The sequence below is a fragment of the Cydia splendana genome, chromosome 8 (genome assembly GCF_910591565.1).
Source record: "Cydia splendana chromosome 8, ilCydSple1.2, whole genome shotgun sequence".
Classification (NCBI taxonomy): domain Eukaryota; kingdom Metazoa; phylum Arthropoda; class Insecta; order Lepidoptera; family Tortricidae; genus Cydia; species Cydia splendana.
This window is the reverse complement of record NC_085967.1, coordinates 12,131,389-12,149,784: the sequence shown is the minus strand read 5'-3', so window position 1 is coordinate 12,149,784 and position 18,396 is coordinate 12,131,389. Positions and strand designations below refer to the sequence as shown.

The window sequence follows — 18,396 nt, the reverse complement described above, 5'->3', positions numbered from 1 at the left end:
TCGATGAGTTCACTTAAAAATAAAATTGCGTATTTTAGAAGCAAGTTTCATATCTTTAGCTTTTGTGCATAAATAGTTTCAAACTTTTAAAGTGCGTTCTAGACCTGTGTTAGTGATTTTTTTCTATCGAACTAATGTCAAAAAATCAGGACTCGAATGGATAATTACATAATAGTCTTTAGATCTTACAACTTTTGGTTACAGTTTTCCGTACAGTATAAATAAAGCATACAACACGCAACCCGTCACTGTGCGTGGTCCGTCACGTACAATGTCGTTTCTTTTTATTTACGATAGTAAAGAGATACTATTAATCAGTTATTTAAAAAAAACTACGATTTCAAAAAAATAGAGAAGTTTCCGGTTTTATAAAAAAATATATACTTTCCATTTCATTTTTATGAAATGCCATTTAATTTAGTTTAGTATTGGTACAGTTACTGTAATACCTCTGCATATAGCTCGATTATAATAATAAATTATGATTATTAAAATTGGTAGAGGGCCGTCTTGAATATTTAGCGCCTGATCTTTAGTGGTGATTCATTGTATCACAATGTTGTAAATTCATTATCAAAAAAAGGCTAGTTTTCTAACAGGGTTAGGCTTGATTAGTTATATAAAATAGTTTGTTATTGATAAATGATAGTAAGGTAAAAACTAATTTAGTTAAATGTACCGTACCGAATGAAAAAATCGCGTAGCGATCTATATATTAGGAGTTACATGAAATAAAAATTGGGAAGGGCGCTATAATCAGTGCAAATTAACATCACTACTTGACAGCAGAAAGCCTTGGCATTACATATGATTAATGGAAATCCGCTGTTGCAGTCTGAAGACTCTGAAGACGAGGATAGCACGAGCGCGGCGGCGAGCGGGCCGTCCAGCCTCGCCGAGGAGGCCGCAGGGGCCGAGGGGCCGGACGAGGCCACCAGGAGGCTGCTGCGCAGGAAGGAACAGCTCGAGAACAGGAAGGCCAACTTTGAGAGGCGCCGGCAGCGTATGCAGGTCCGTATATTAATAAAAGAACTAATACAGGAACAAATTAGCTTTATTGCATGGTTTTGATAACTTGTTCGTAAATGTTATGTTGCTGTCTCTTTATATCCTGTCTCGCAAAAACCTGATCGTTATAGATCTATTTACAGTTATTTTATTATTTCATCACTCGATTTTAATGTACGTACAGTAAGCTGTAGATATACTAGAGATACCTAACCCCCCCTGCATAGAAACTTGTTTGCACGGGGATCAGTTATCTCTGCAACTTACTGTATATACATTATATAACTAGGTCACTTAAAAATATTTAGGTATACGCGGCTGATGAATTCATTAATTTAGAGTATGGTATCACATCCCAAATAAATTCTTATTCTATTATAATATACTAGCTTTTGCCCGCGACTTCGTCTGCGTGGAATTAGTAATTAGGATAATGAGTTTTTCCCTACTTAAGAAATTATGGATTCCCCATACAAACTTTCATCCCCCTTTTTACACCCTTAAAGGATGATTTCGGGGATAAAACTATTCTATATCTCTACCCACATTTCAAACTATCTCCATACCAAATATCTAAATTTGTTCAGCGGTTATTAATCCCCCTTACAAATACCACCCTTCTATTCACCTCCTTAACGGATGATTTCTGAGGTAAAAACTCAATATGTCCTTTCTCGGGACTCAAACTATCTCTATAATACCAAATTTCATCTAAATCGGTTCAGCGCAGCGAAATGCTATACATGGAAGTATTCTGTCCGCTCAATTATGACCCAACGCAAACTACCCCGCGATAGGCGGTTCTTACAAACTGCTCGATTGGCAATCTCAGTACCACCGAGATGACAGTCAGTGACAAATGGCTAAATTGATTTATAAAAACAACGTTTTTTTGTAATTAAAAATATATTCATGTGTCGTGAAGTGGTGCAGAAGTTATTTTAGTTCATACCGAGGACAGTGGAATCACTTTTCCCTTGTAGTAAACAGATAACTTCAGTAGAATTTGGAAAAAACATGACGATTTGTTTTCAATACTACCGTGCTAAGCTAAAACGTAACAACTGCATACGACTTTCATAACAACATTTTAAATTGCAAGGATAACAGGGATGGTGTTATGCTAAATGAAGTAGACTATTTTATTAACATGTGTTTGGTTTAGGTATTTTCTATATAATTATAAATGTAGTAATAAATTCCTTCTTACAGATTCGTATTTTCCTTTTTTATTTCATGAGATGGAGCTATAAAAAAACTACCTAGTTATTTCAAATTAATAATCAAATTTGGTATTGTCATTTTACATTACTTCCCATTCAGATTCCCACAAGATGCTATTCGCAGAGAACTATGGAAAAAAGGTGTCCAATTAGAGAGACATGAAATTGAGTGGATGCCTGGCAAGATATCTAGAATATGTTCTATTCATGAGATATAACCCGTGAGATAATCATACCCGGTCTCCTATATGTAGATACATTTTTCCTATCATGCTTTCACTGAATTAATTTAAAATACACACATTATCTGAAAATGTTGATCATTTGAATCCACCCTCTACTGTCACATATATGTAGGTTCTCTCTCAAGCCATTTCCGTCAGTAGAAAAGAGCGGCAAACATATTAACTCACATTATAGACGGGTCTAACGCGAATTATATTCAATTACCTTGATTTACCGACGTAAATCAGTTTCGTTTCGTATAATGTGAGTTAATATGTGTTCAAAACGCGAAAGTTTAAAATATTATAAGAGCGGCAAATTCCGCAAATTTAGAAAATGTAAGCGCGCGAACGGCTGTGGTCCTATACAAAATTTTAATTTTGCACCTTTTTCTACTGACAAACTTGCTTGACCGGCTATATACATATAAAATATTCTGAACTGAAAGTGGGGATTTATTGTGACTCCGCCTGTTCAAATATTTTTGACTCGATTCGTGTACCCATGTAAATTTTACTGACTGTATAGCCAGTCCGATTTCTAAGATCAAGTTCGCCATACATTTACTATGGCGTACTTGATCTTAGAAAAACGGACAGACTATACCTGAACGTGACTTCGCACTGCCATGCAGATTGATAATAAAATATACAAAATACTTATTATAGCGGAATACATTTATACAACAATGATATATTTACTTATGTTGAGTTAGTCTGTCATGTCATAACAACATTTTAACTAGTTATCTTTTAATCTGCATTAAATTATTATACGTGAATTATTTGACTGGTTCTTCACTGTATGGCATAAACCTATCCCTGTCCAAGTCATATTCTAATCAAATATGAACCGCGAACTCTCAGCGGCCAGTACGTACAGCAAGAAGGTTATTAGCGGATTAATGTCGCTGATTGGTAGTTATTGACATTATATGCATTTCATCTACACTTAGCTATGTACCATTAGTGTAATAAAGATGACTCTTATTTTGTTTACCAGCTTTGATTACAGGCTCTGTAAACGCGTCGTCTTATTTGAATGTAGGCGTAATTGTGTATGTGTGCTAATTTGGCCCGAGAATTTGAACGGTAATGTTCCTAAAGGCGGTATCCATGGTTATATATGATCGCAGGTTCAGCGGTTCAAGCGTGAAGAGGTAACAAACAGACACACTTTCGCATTTATAATATTAGTATGGATATGAAATGACTTTGTTGACTTTTTAGGGTTCCGTACCCAAAGGGGAAAACGGGACCCTAATACTAAGACTCCACTGTCCGTCTGTCTGTCTGTCACCAGGCTGTATCTCATGAACCGTGATAGTTAGACAGTTGAAATTTTCACAGATGATGAATTTATTTATTTATTTATTTAAACTTTATTGCACAAAAGAAAACTTATCGTACAAAAGGCGGACTTAATGCCAAAAGCATTCTCTACCAGTCAACATTAAGGCAAAGCAGAGAGATTGTGGGCGGTGCTACTAATCACTAAAGCTAATCTGAAATTTAACATACCTACATATACTATGTACCTACATAATATACTACATACAATTAATATAATATACTTAATACACATAATACATACAATAAATAATGTATATAAACTAATTTAACACTACTAGGAATCCTTCATTCGAACAGCAAAGAAAGACCGTACAGATTTCTTGAACGCAAATTTATTTGGGGCATTTTTGATATTCAGGGGAAGTACGTTCCAAAGGCGCGCCACCTGTTTCTGTTGCCGAAAATAAATATTTAATTGGGCTCCCATACAACAAATGTGATTTTTTGCCGTTTTATGCATAATGGTACGGAACCCTTCGTGCGCGAGTCCGACTCACACTTGGTTGGTTTTTTTCAATGAGTTGGCTTACAGTGGAGAAGTTTATAGTTGGCAATGTTTTTAGCTCACAGGTAAACCATTTTAAATACGGTAGACAACTTCACGATATAATAATCATAATCTTAATGCTTTGCCATTAGATTGGGTCAATATAATTTTAGTTTAGATATTACTGAACGATCGCGCTGACCGCCGTCACCTTGTTGAATTTGAACAAATCTCTTATCTCTTGGATCTCGATTACAGTAATTGTGTGAGCATCAATCACATCTACTTTATTTATTTATTTATTTGAAATTTTAAATCAGGCAACAAGGCCCATATTACAAATACCTTACAGACTAACATACATATATATATATATTATAAACTTAAAAACTAAACACTATTTATGCAACAAAACGGCGTGGCTCCGTTGAATCGGCTGTTCTTGTTTAAACTTAAATAAATACATTTCTACGTGATTTACGAATCCTTGACTGCCACACTGTTATTTAATTTAATTATTGCCTAATGAGTACTAATGTTGTATAGAAGTATATTTATTAGTGGATATTTACTTTTTTGAAAAATTCATAAAACGTGAATTTGATAATAAAATCGTGCGCCTCCGTACAGGTGAAGGCTAATTGGTCGATTAAACTAAGGAAGAAATTGCTTTTTTTATCCGAGTCATCCTTAAAGTTCAAGGTCGACGTGCGCGAGTAGCGTCGCGTCGCGTCGGTTACCGCATAATTATTTTTCCACAGGACTCCTTTTTTACTTATGTTGATTGTATAACGTCGTGATTGACAATTTTATAACAGTGTTTAGGGTTCCCTACCCGGGCTGTAATTCATTAACCACAATTGGTGTACATGTAGTTAAAATTTACACTAACTGCATTGTTCTACGATGCTTCAACAATTCATAAATTTAAGATAAGATAATCATTTATTGCATAATTATAGGTGTTACAGAAAGGTGGATTACATAATATGTATTTTAGTGGACTCACTATAATTTGCCTGTCAGGCGTACAATATTTGTTTACTTAAAATATATATTAACTGTATTGTTAAGTATAGGGACAGATTAAACCTGATCTAACTGTTGGTATGTGTATTATTTTGTATTACTATGTTCTAAGAGTTTGATCTGAGGGTATTTTTAAGCTATATCTGATTTAAGAAGGTTTGACATTTTTTTTATTTTAGGGACTTTATGATGCTTTTAATACCGTATAGCAAATACAGTCCGGACAAGCCTATCGAGCTGAATTTGAGACTATTTCACCGACTCTTTGGTACGATTTAAAGTAACAACAGGTTAATAGGTTGCCAAAATATGTTCAATTGTGCAGCTGCGGAATAAATGTGGTGAATTTTTATTTTTACATAAAAACGATTTTTCACCCCACGTTTTGGAATCCCTTCAATTTCTGATGCAAGCGTAATGACGAAGACAGCTAGAAGAATAAGCTAATAATAAAACCAAAGCCTAACGGACATTCATGGCGTTGATCCATCGCTAGAGCGGGTCGATAGAAACACTCTATGATAGTTATATTAGATGTCAAAGTCATAGTTGTCGTAAGTAGCATGCCATAATCTCTAAAAGGCCACCATGCACCGATCCTAAACTTTTTTTTTACGAAAAGAAATGCTTAGACTATGTTCAGATGTTTCGCCATACGAATCATGTGTAATTGCTGTTACAATACGGTCTTTACATACAAGTGTTTGTTTGTTTGTTTGTTTGTTTGTTTGTGTTTGTAGACATGCTTTTTCGAAGTTTTTAGTCTGTGTACTGAAATCCTACATCACGTCTGACAATAGGTAGACAATTTGTTTTTCTTTTCCGGTAAGTATATCAACAAATACTAAACATATACAAAAAAAAGTTTCAAATGGAAGAACCCTCTATTTGTTACCAATGTTCCGTCATGCACCAGGCAAGTTTTTTTTCTTTATTTTTTGCGTGACCCACGTTTATGGTGGATGCACGGAGTGTAAACAAGTTAAACACTGCAGGTTTCGAGTATGACGGTTTCGTCGATTACGGCTTCCGCCATTGAGATTAGCGCATTCGGAATCCGGGGCCGTAATTATTGTGTCATACGACTTGTTATTCTCGCTGCGCGCATCAAATAACATACGGTTCGGCATGCGACGCATTTAACCATCTTGTAAAAATCTACTCTAGAATATTCTCATACAATTAGCGCTTTGCTTATTTTATTTTGTCTGTGGTTTATCTTTGATGCAATCATTATTTTTGTGTTATTATAGTAGGTTTGTGGTTTTATTTTATCTTTTATTTGTACATATTATAAAGTATTATACAACTGCAAAGCAGCTTACGTTTTGTAATTGAGTCGTAAAATGTACAGGGTAGTATTTCCCCCTAGGCCCACAAGACCCCGGCCTAGGGGCCTTGGCAACTTAGCAATGGTTTAGAGATGGAGAATGCCCCCCCAATTTCTAAGTGCCTCTAAATCAGGGCCTGAAAATGGATACTGTCTATAATAGCCTTTAATTTTAATGTATCCCCATTTATATGTATGATATATGAGATAATTATAAGAGTCATGTCAAGAATCATGCGTCTAGTATTTATGGTATATCAATATTATGAAAAGTATGAGAACGAAGGGATATGGATTCTCAAGAACTCCATGTGGCGAGACAAGAAATACCGTTTCGTTTTTCTAATTATGATTCCAATTCCAACCGGTTTTTTTTTGTAATAATAATGAGAAACTGAAAAATGGGACAAAAGTGGTGTTAAGGGGGAAACACCCACTTGATAATTTGCGCCCGCTTCTATATTTTTTTTACCTACATAAGCTACATGACATACTAAATTTCATGCTTCCGATTGGGACTGTACTTTGAGCTTAAAAGCCGGACTATAGAATGGGCAAAGATAAAATGTATAAATGCTAGTGTTATTCTCAGGAGATGCTGCGCGTGAGTTCGGCGGTCGTGGAAGTGGAGGTGCGGCCGCGCTGGCTGGTGCCCGACACCAACTGTTTCATCGACCACCTGCCGCTGCTGCGCGCCGTGGCCGCCGAGCCCGGCACGCCCTACCAGCTTGCCGTACCACTTATCGGTAAGTCCTGTGAATGGAGAAATCGTTAAGGATTTAATACATAATACGGATTCTTCTTTGCAATGTAAGCTTTTGGCCTACTCGATGTTAAGCGGTCACTGTAGTCTATGGACATGTGCAACTACCATGGGTTTCAAACCTACTACCCGGGTTTATGAGGGACTTGCAGCGGTGATAGGTTAAGGGATAGACAGATACCGGTCTTTCGTAGTAAATACCTACGGTGCATTTTCAGGAGGTCTGGCGATGGCGGCCTTATTTATCAGGAACAACACTGCATTCATTGACACTATACTTATGTAAATAGTGGTTAATGGCCGTCAGCAGTAGTTTTCGTATTATTCTAATCGTCGTTGCTACGACAATGTCTAGGTTCATCTGGCAAATTCTTTAATGGGTTGTTTGATCATGTTAGAGACACTTAATTTATTACCGTAATGAATTCTAAAGCGTTATAATATAATCATGAACTTGTAGAATAATAATCCAGTGTTAATTGTAATCTCGTTTCTCGTTTAAAATGGAGTATTACTGTAATAAAGATTTTCGCACTAACAAGCTAAGATCAGTTTAACGGTAAAAGCGAGCAGACAAGGCGATATAAATGCTATACGTCGCCAATATACTGTTGCCAGACGCCGCTCTGGTTTTTAATTAGTGCTCATTGCCTTGCTGTGGCGTGGCATTTACACAGAATATATACGACGTACAAGCCACTCTAAAATAGTTTGAAAGACACACTAAAACAAGAAAAGTTATCCTGGACATGTGACTTTGCAAGAGATAATTAGTTTATCTCCGTTGAGAGGATTATTCTCATAATATTAAATGTTCCAGTACCTCACATTAACGATATAATATAATTTAGGAGCGATTTTAATTCGAATGCAGGTTATGAAGAATCCAATTTATGGGTATGGAAAATGCAACTTAACAGTACTGTGTTTTTTACAAGCAATTTATCTTTAGCAATTTCGATAAAACGCGGAAATGATTATCGAATATCCAATACTGAATTACCAATTGAATCGTATCGACTTTCATAGTTTATGAACTTTAGTAATGCTATCTAGTTTTACGGAACCCTCGGTGCGAGAGGGCAACTCGCACTTGGCATGTTTTTTGAAGAATAAAGTGCAAAACAATAATTGGATTTCACTACCGTAGGTCACCTTTTTTCATATCATGGAAGTGCATTACGTTTTAAAGTTACTTAAGTGTTATTTTATAATTATTCTAACAATGAGTGTTTAAGAGCTCATTAAATTAGTCATTATCAAACTGCACAACGGGACTTAATCGCGTATTTAAGTTTTAAGATTTACCTCCGACGTTTCGAGGACGGCGTTGTCCCCGTGGTCTCGGAGAAGACTGGCTCAAGTTGACATCAACATCTTCTAGCCGCGCGAGTTTTTCGAACTACCCGCACTTGGTCTTGTTTATCAGTTTGAACGTTTTGCGCACTAGGGATGTCACTCTGTCGACACACAACACTAACGATATTCGATTTATCGACTGTCGATATTCGTTTCCGCTTACATTTACTAATGACTGGATTCCATGTGGATGAGATCTTAAAACCCTCGTCCCGATTAAAATTGCAATGTTTTTTGATTTCAATGGCTTCCCGCACTTTTCTACTGTAGAAATGGCGATCCGTGGAGAGGATTTTAGGGTTATGCAGCTCAATCCAGTGGTTTGGTCCTGACTCCAGCAAATGCTCAGCCACCGCAGACTTGTTGACCTGACGATTTTTGACAGCTGCGATATGTTCCTTAACTCTTTCTGCTATGGTGCGCTTAGTTTCTCCGATATAGGAACTACCACAACTGCAATCTATTTTATAAACGCCAGGTGACTGGAACGGAATAACGTCCTTCGGTGACCTTAGGCTCCCTGCTACTTTGGATAAAGGTGTGTACACCGTCTTTATAGAGTACTTTCCAAGTACTGTGCCAACTTTATCCGTTACCCCTTTTACATACGGCAAAAATGCCGGCTGTCTGGAGACATCAGGACGTTTCCGCGTTGCCTTTCGTCTGGGTTGCCACTTTTTTACCTTGTACCCGTTCCTCCTTAGTACCTCCTGAATATGCGACATCTCACTCTCTAAATATTCAGGGTCACACAGATCATGTGCTCTGTTTACTAGCGAGGTAACCACCGATTGTAAGTGACGAGGATGGTGGTGAGAAAGGGCGTTCAAATACCTGTCAGTGTGTGTAGGTTTCCTATAAACAGTATGAGTTAGGGTTCCATCCACTCGACCAATCACTTTCACGTCCAAAAACGGCAAACTGCGCTGTGATTCCAATTCATACGTGAACTTCGTCTTCGGATGAATTGAATTTAGATATCGGAGTAGTTGCTCCACCTCCTGCTTCCCACCCTTCATAATACAGAAAACATCATCCACATAGCGCTTCCACAACTTCACCGCCCAAGGCTGCAAGTTTATACTGGCTTCGATATGCTCCATCCAGATATTTGCCAAAACCAAAAAACATTGCAATTTTAATCGGGACGAGGGTTTTAAGATCTCATCCACATGGAATCCAGTCATTAGTAAATGTAAGCGGAAACGAATATCGACAGTCGATAAATCGAATATCGTTAGTGTTGTGTGTCGACAGAGTGACATCCCTAGTGCGCAAAACGTTCAAACTGATAAACAAGACCAAGTGCGGGTAGTTCGAAAAACTCGCGCGGCTAGAAGATGTTGATGTCAACTTGAGCCAGTCTTCTCCGAGACCACGGGGACAACGCCGTCCTCGAAACGTCGGAGGTAAATCTTAAAACTTAAATACGCGATTAAGTCCCGTTGTGCAGTTTGATAATGTTTAATAATCGTGAAAGTTTAAATCAGTCATTAAATTAGTTCCTAGTTCCCATACTTCTCGGCTATTCTTGCAACTTTGTTGTCGGCGTCGGCTCATATTTATGTTTCGAGCGCTAGGTTAGTTCTTATATTTGTCCGTGAGCTGGGCGGGTGACATAATGAGATTCTTATCTATGTATTCTGTGTAAATAGGTACTTGAAAATTTGGATTCAACTTGATTGTGTGCTAACTTCTTAATTAGCATGAGTATGTTTAAGCTCTATAATCGGACATAATACCCTTATTACTAAATACTAAACAAAAACAAAGACATATACGCAAGCAAGAAATGCATATACTTGGAAAAAATCGACTTATGCCGCCGTGACCCCGGTGACCGAATGGCTCAGGCACCTGCCGCGATAGCAGAGGACACTGGTTCGATTCCAGCCTTGGGCACTGGAGGCCTTGGTCACTTTTTCTTAGTATATGACATTGATTTCAGTTTATAATTTATAGAGTAGCGGTTCTACTTTTCTGAAAAAAAAAATGTTCTAAAAAACTTCTAAAAGTAATAAGACATATTCTTTTTTCCTATGATTTGGCAAGTGATCCATAATTTTTGTAATAGTTTTTGGAATGGATCATGGCTCTTAATAGCGGGCCGCCACACACTTGTTTTCAACCGATGTGGTAAACAAATCGATTAAACTCATCAAGTATTATTCATACGATTACCTTATCGCTTTGCCGATTCGGGATATTTCTTTTTTATATTTAATTTTAAATGTAATGCAATATGGCATTGTTGTAAACCTTGTATTTATTTCTTGTTAATTTATTGCACCTAACAAATCTGACACCTGGCATTCTAATAAATACTACAATATAAAAAGCGGTGGTGGCCGAGCAGATATGACGTCCGACTTTCAATGCGGAGGTCGCGGGTTCAAATCCTGGCTCGTACCAATGAGTTTTTTGGAACTTATGTACGAAATATCATTTGATATTTACCACTATCTTTTCGGTGAAGGAAAATATCGTGAGGAAACCTGCATACATCTGCGAAGAAATTCAAAGGTGTATGTGAAGTCCCCAATCCGAATTGGGCTAGCGTGGGGACTATAATAGCCCAAGCCCTCTCGCGCATGAGAGGAGGCATGTGCCCAGCAGTGGGACGTATATAGGCTGAATTATTACGACAATATAATAGTGATGAACCTTTAAAACATACTCGTAAAATGCAAGTACAAGTGATCAGCACTGACTTCTAATCTTCTAGGTACTATCAAGTGCTTATACTAGTACTGTTTATTACTCTTATTAGTTCTTGCAGCATTTAACGTTGTAAATAAATGAGGGATGTGGGTTGGAAAATATTCCATCGTACCTTACCTTATGTGACCCACCTTACTTACCTACTACCTGACCTGCTAGCATGAGTTGCGTTCTCGCGCGCGAGTTCATACTTGACGTCGCGCAAGATGTATGGAGTCACGCGCGAGAACGCAACTCATGCTAGACGGCCTGATATGATTACATGCTTATTAAAAATAAAGTAGACTTGAGAAAGAAAAAATATTTTTTTAACCATGCTGCCAAAGACGTCAATTGACACGCACGGCTACAGTCCAATATCAACCTTCGAGTATGACGACAAGGTTCACGACGACGCGCCGCACACGATAGCCGTGGCGTTCAAAGGGATGCGGAGTCCGTCGACTTCGGATTATGCAACTGAACCTAAACGGAGAATTACTTTTCTCAAAAATGGACGGCAAAGTCGACTTTGCCGTTTAAAAAATAGGTTGCGAAGCGCGTAGTTTATGGTCAGTCAAAAATTAAAAAGTTAAAAACATTGCAGTCTCGATTTTGGGACTGCAATGTTGCATACAAATTCCATTATTTGTCGAGTTCCAAACTTTTTAAAAGTTGAAATGGCCATATCAAATGAAGGCACAGGCCCATTAAACAGCCAAACAGATGATTAGTACCGCGACTATTTAGCTGTCTCAAATAGGTTGGCGTATTTTCGGCAGAAAAATACACTTCTATTTTTTTATTAAAAAATAAAAAGGCGGCAAAGCTAATTTTTTCAATTGTTTCTACTTTTTTCTGTGAAAATATATACGTAAGAAAGTTGCTTTTGTAAAATATTTCTATGATATTTATATTTCTTGCACCATTTTTGAGAAAAGCACTATATATGACTCGGCTGGAAGGCTACTTGCTGGCTTCGGATTCAATTAAACGGACTCCCAAGGTCGTCCGTTTAAAACGAATCCTCAGCCTGCAAGTAGCTACTTCCGAGCCTCGACAATAATGTACTATTGTTTATCACGCAGTAATGACGGAATTGGAGGGTCTCCGCAAGTGTTCGCGCGTGGGCGCCGCCGCCGACGCGGCGCTGGCGTGGCTGGGCGGCGCGGGCGCCGGCGTGCGCTTCGCCACCAGCAAGGGCTCGCAGCTCGCCACGCGCGCCTTCACCGAGCGCGACCAGCGCGCCACCAACGACGACCGGGTGCTCGCCACCGCGCTCAACCTGCACGCTAACATAGCTAGCGAACCAGGTACGTACCGCCGACATACTATTGCCAAAGAGAATATAATTTCTATAAGCTCTTACTGTTATTTCAGGCTTGTATGAAGACTTGAAAACATGTAGAGTCAACAAGTTATAACTTTTATCTGTATATATCTTACGAGGCGTATTATGATTGTAATAACGGGTTATGAATTTGATCGAGATTTGTTATGGATATGATCTGTCAGTGTCAGAAGTGACATCTCCGGTTGAGGAAATTTCTTGCCTCCAGTATATATTTCATATCTTACCGCCAAACTGTGAATGTTAATTTAAATTCCATTGTCTTTAAATAATATGTGTAAGGTAAATAATTACCAGGGATGTTACGGAGCTCCGGTTCCGTTTCCGTTAAGACGGAACTTCCGTTTGGTATTACACATCCGTTTCTGTTCCGGTTCCGTTATGTTTGAAACGGAAGTTATAACGGATGTCAATGCTTCGCGCGGCGGCGGCGTATTCGTGTTATTAAAATATCGTATGTGTTCTGTTGTGTACTGACTGTGTGTAGTGTGTGTGGTGAATGTTAGTGTGTAAAAAAACGCACAATGAAGCCGAAATCAAGTTCGATTTGGAACTATTTTGATGAAGTTAGTGGGGACACGGCTAAGTGTAAACTTTGTCTGAAGGTTTATTCTAGAAAGGGGAAAACGACTACATCGTTAAAAAGTCAGGCTCCGATTCTGGTTCCGGTTCCGTTTTCGTTTCCGTTTCCGTTTTCGGTTCCGTTTCCGTTTTCGGTTCCGTTAAACTAAATTGAAAACATCTGTTTCCGTTTTCGGTTCCGATAAAACCACATCCGTTACATCCCTGATAATTACATATTAACAATAAATCAATTTAGCATCAGCCATTTCCTGACTCAAAGTGGTGATAGATTTTTTTTTAAAGGAATCTTAATATCAAAATAAATGCGTTTCAAATATTTTTATAGTATTGATTGATGGTAATTGGCGTCAATGACCATTTGGTTGTTATTCGCGTTATCCCGGCCGCGATCAATTATTGGTCGATAAAAACGGCTAGCTCGCGTTTGCTATTGCAAAAAATATAGATCTCAATCGATCGGATTTATTGATTTACCTGACGCGTTATGATTGTAGTCATGTTTATTTTTTGGCAGTATGATGCGTTATTTATGTTTCACTGTATTTTTTCTACTTATATACAATATTACAAAAGGTTAGGACGCCTATTCTTTTTATCATATGAGCGTTTCTTTTATTTTTTGCCATTTTTATTATTGTGACCTTTTTTGCCACTTTTGTGTTATTTCTAGTCAGGATCGCGAGCCCTTTTCATCCTTATAGGAGCAAAAAAGTGTCCTAAAATTTCCATACATTTTTCAAACTTTCCTTTTTGTTACCGCCATACAAAGTATATGGGGAAATGGTAACACAATAGGAAAAAACTCTGGGACATTTTTTTAGACCATCATGATCGAAAGAGCTCGTGATTCTGAGTAGAAATAACACAAAAGTGGCAAAAAAGGTCACAATATATAAAAATGGCAAAAAACAAAATAAACGCTCATATAAACCTAATGTTACGTATTTTTCATTTTATTGGGCTCTTTAATGCGTGTCGATCCCTGTCACTGATCATTCAGGATTGGAATTTGCTTATAGGGTTGATCTCTGGCATCTTTTTAAAATGTTTGTTATTAAGTAATTGTGTTTACTAACAGAGAGGACAGAAGAGAGTGGAGGCCGGGTTGTGCGGGAATTGGTACTGCTGACGGACGACCGCAACCTGCGCGTGAAGGCGCTGGCCGCCGAGCTGCCGGCGCGCGACCTGCCCTCCTTCGTCGCGTGGGCCGGACTCACACCCACGGTAATACCCTTAAGGGGCATCCATTAATTACATCACACGTTTAGGGGGTGGGGGGAGGGGGTCAAGAAAATGTGACATGTTGTGACAAGGGGGAGAGGGGAGTCACAAACTTTGTGACGTCACTTTAACTTCATCAGTAACCAAAATTTTATTTTAATCATTTTATTTACTGTACAGTTCAAAAACAAGTTTTTGGAACGATAATCGTTTTTATTAGTTTAATTTTTTTTTGAAAACGGCTAATCGAATTAAGTACCTATTATTAATTTTTTGTCAAAATATTAGTAAATTTATAACCCAAAACTGATTATGAAAAAAAATTAAACTAATAAAAACGATTATCGTTCCAAAAACTTGTTTTTGAACTGTACAGTAAATAAAATGATTAAAATAAATTTTTTGTTACTGATGAAGTTAAAGTGACGTCACAAAGTTTGTGACTCCCCTCTCCCCCTTGTCACAACATGTCACATTTTCTTGACCCTCCCCCCCCTAAACGTGCGATGTAATTAATGGATGACCCCTTATACTGTATTTAAAATAAATTATTTTACATCATGCATGAAATAAAGCACCAGATAATGATTAGAAAAACACAGATAGGAGTTATTTTTAAACACAAGTTCGATTTAATAAATCGGATAGAAGTATAAAAAGTAGGTGAGTTGACCGTGACGTCACGATGTAATGTTTCATATAAATTCCATATTAGCAAATCGTTTTGACAGTTCTAAAAAAGTAACTGATTTGACTAGTAGGAAAATACCCTATTATTTCGCTCATAAACTTGGGATACCCTGGTTTGAGTAAAAGTGTGTGTGTAAATTATGTTCTTTTGTATTATGTACACAATTGTGAATAGTTTGGCTTATAAACAATAAGTAACCTTTTGGCTGCTGTATAACAGGCATTATGATAACACCTATTGTCTCAAACATACGCAACATTTCTTTTAAAAAGATTATTGCACAGTGAAATGTAAACGTTATATTCCTTATAATATATTGCGAGACATAGCTTTTCGGGGCCCTGAAATGGATTTTTTACAGTATACAAATATTACAGTAAGCTTGATTTAAATCATTATTTATATAACGTATATATTAAACGAAGTGGTAGAAGCGGTGGTGGCCGAGTGGATATGACTTCCGACTTTCGATTCGGAGGTCGCGGGTTCAAATCCTGGCTCGTACCAATGAGCTTTTCGGAATGTATGTACGAAATATCATTTGATATTTACCACGAGCTTTTCGCTGAAGGAAAACATCGTGAGGAAACCTGCATACATCTGCGAAGAAATTCAAAGGTGTATGTGAAGTCCCCAATCCGCATTGGGCTAGCGTGGGGACTATAGCCCAAGCCCTCTCGCGCATGAGAGGAGGCCTGTGCCCAGCAGTGGGACGTATATAGGCTGATTATTATTATTATTATATATTAAACGAGATGAGTGGCCTATTTCTCGGCCTCTGTATGCTCATATACTGATTTACTTTTAGTATTGTTTTACAATATTCACTCATCATATCAAATATAATACAATCCTCGGCTGGCCGAGTCGGTAGAAAAGTACCTATCTTCGTAATTCGATGTATATGTAAATATTAAATATCCCTTGAAACGTGGCGTAAGTGGCGTTATATTCGAACAAATTTTATATACCCTAATGTAGTGTCATAAACAAAGCATTTTCTTTTTTCAGAATTCGCCGTCAGAAGCAGATAATGACAAGGCTGTTAGCAGCAAGTGAAGCGCTAGGAATACCCAACAAGAGTAACGACGGTTCATCTCATTATGTGATTGTACGTTTAGCATGCTGCATGCCCGACTGTCTAGCGGTTAGTCGGCCCGGAGGTCTCCGCGCGCGGAGTGACCTACCCTCCAGGGCCTTAGTGCTTAAAAGTCCATAAATCCGCCTCGGCGGTTCACTAATGTGTGTCACTATAGTAATAGGAATTGATAGACTAAGTAAAATTCGTACACCAATAGACGTTTATACAAATAATAATACATTTTGTTAAGGGCTCGCGAACTCACACTCGGGTTCGGAGCCATGTTTACGTTGTTATCATTATATTCTAGTTTTATTTCTAAGATATTAGGTAAATCGTAATTTTAGTGTTATATCGCTATTATTTTTACTTATTTTTAATGTAACATATTAAGTATATTTTTTATTTTTTGTAGTTAGGATAATAGAATTTAAATATACATTATCCATTTCGAGACAAAAGATTGTCTTGTCTTCTTTTATTTTTATATTGATTTAATCGTGTGCCCAGTGACGATAGCGCGACGTAATGTTACAGTTTATATTTTCATAAAATTAAGGGTGCGTATTATGAGAGTAGATACCAGTTCTATATCTTGCGGTTGATAAGTTTCTCTTGGTTTTAATATTTACTTACTTCGACTAGAATCATAGCATAGATAAACATAATATTTGCTTTCGCGTGCAAAATTCTATTAAACGTATTTTTGACGATATTCTTTTACGAACATGAATTATAGCAGTGGATCGGATACGCTGTGCTATTTTTAGCATTACATGGACATTTTTTAATCGAGTATTTGATAAAAGTTTGTGTTTGCAAGTATTGAAATCATAAGATTTATCAAATCTATCAAATTACTTTTAACAATTTGAAATAAGAGATCCGGTATCTGAGAACGCAACCGGATAAATGCTAGTGCGATAGTTTTTTGGCAAGATTAACTTTTAAATTACAGTGCTTATAAGTTTCAATTGCCTGCTTAATGAAACAATATAAAACGATTTTTTATTGAAGCCGCTAGTTTATCTTTCGACAATACGAAATCGTCATACTCGATATATGTATTGCTAAATTGATGATAATTGAATTTTCTATGAATGTTAATTTTTAAGATATATTAATGTTAAACTATATCTGAAAGGTGCAGCACAGGTATCCGACTTTAGTTTATCAGAATCGGAAAATCGAGATTTCCCGATCTCATAACCGAATACGTTTTACGTAGTTAGAAAACTTGATAACACATTTATAGTAGTATGTATTACACGTTGTAATATTTTATCGGCACGTCGTGTTTTGATGCAAATTAGAATTAAGAGCTGAAAGTGACATAAATAGACAGATTTATTACAAATGCGGTATGACCTGTTACTAACATAATGTACAAAAGTGACAAATGTTAACGTTTAATCATATGTTCCGTTATCCTCTAACTATAGTCTTATTTGTATTGTTGGACTCGTATTACATGTAGCACATTCTACTATCATATTTTTAGGTATTTTTATCATTGCCACTACAAAATTGAAAAGTTTTATGGAGCATGTCATATTTGCTCGACACTTTTACTTTTAGACAATATGTGTGATATCCTGAGTCAATACACTGCTAACACTTTTTAGAAAATTTAACACAATGCTGTTTTTATTCAAATAAACTTTACCATGTTTTCTTTTGTCCTAAATCATGATGTTCGAATAAATTGAATTACATACTTGAACTACCCGTATTTTAATTTATTAACACCCTTATAGGACCCACTCACTCACCTGGAAACAAAAGTTGTCTCTTCTGTTCCCGAAAGCCAAATTTCCGATGGTTGTGAGTTTTGTGACTTATGTCGGACAAAACCATTTCATTTTTAGCTTTATTTGATTCTAAATTGTATCTGGCTTTTATTTCGCTAATGTTCTTAGCTTCCAGGAACAGAAAATAAGTATAAATTAATATCTAAATATGTCTATGAGTAACGCACAACTGTCGCAATA

The 18,396-nt window shown here is 37.1% G+C and overlaps 1 protein-coding gene across 1 annotated transcript in view; it reads left to right on the top strand.

Moving 5' to 3' along the window:
- LOC134793175 (telomerase-binding protein EST1A) overlaps positions 1–18,128 on the top strand; it is a 50,550-nt gene extending 32,422 nt beyond the window's left edge. Inside the window, exons 20-24 of the mRNA XM_063764763.1 lie at positions 835–1,011; positions 7,247–7,400; positions 12,565–12,789; positions 14,491–14,636; positions 16,336–18,128. Coding sequence (XP_063620833.1) covers positions 835–1,011; positions 7,247–7,400; positions 12,565–12,789; positions 14,491–14,636; positions 16,336–16,383 — 750 coding nt within the window. The 3' untranslated portion in view covers positions 16,384–18,128. The remainder of the gene's footprint in view (positions 1–834; positions 1,012–7,246; positions 7,401–12,564; positions 12,790–14,490; positions 14,637–16,335) is intronic.
- Positions 18,129–18,396: the final 268 nt, after the last annotated feature.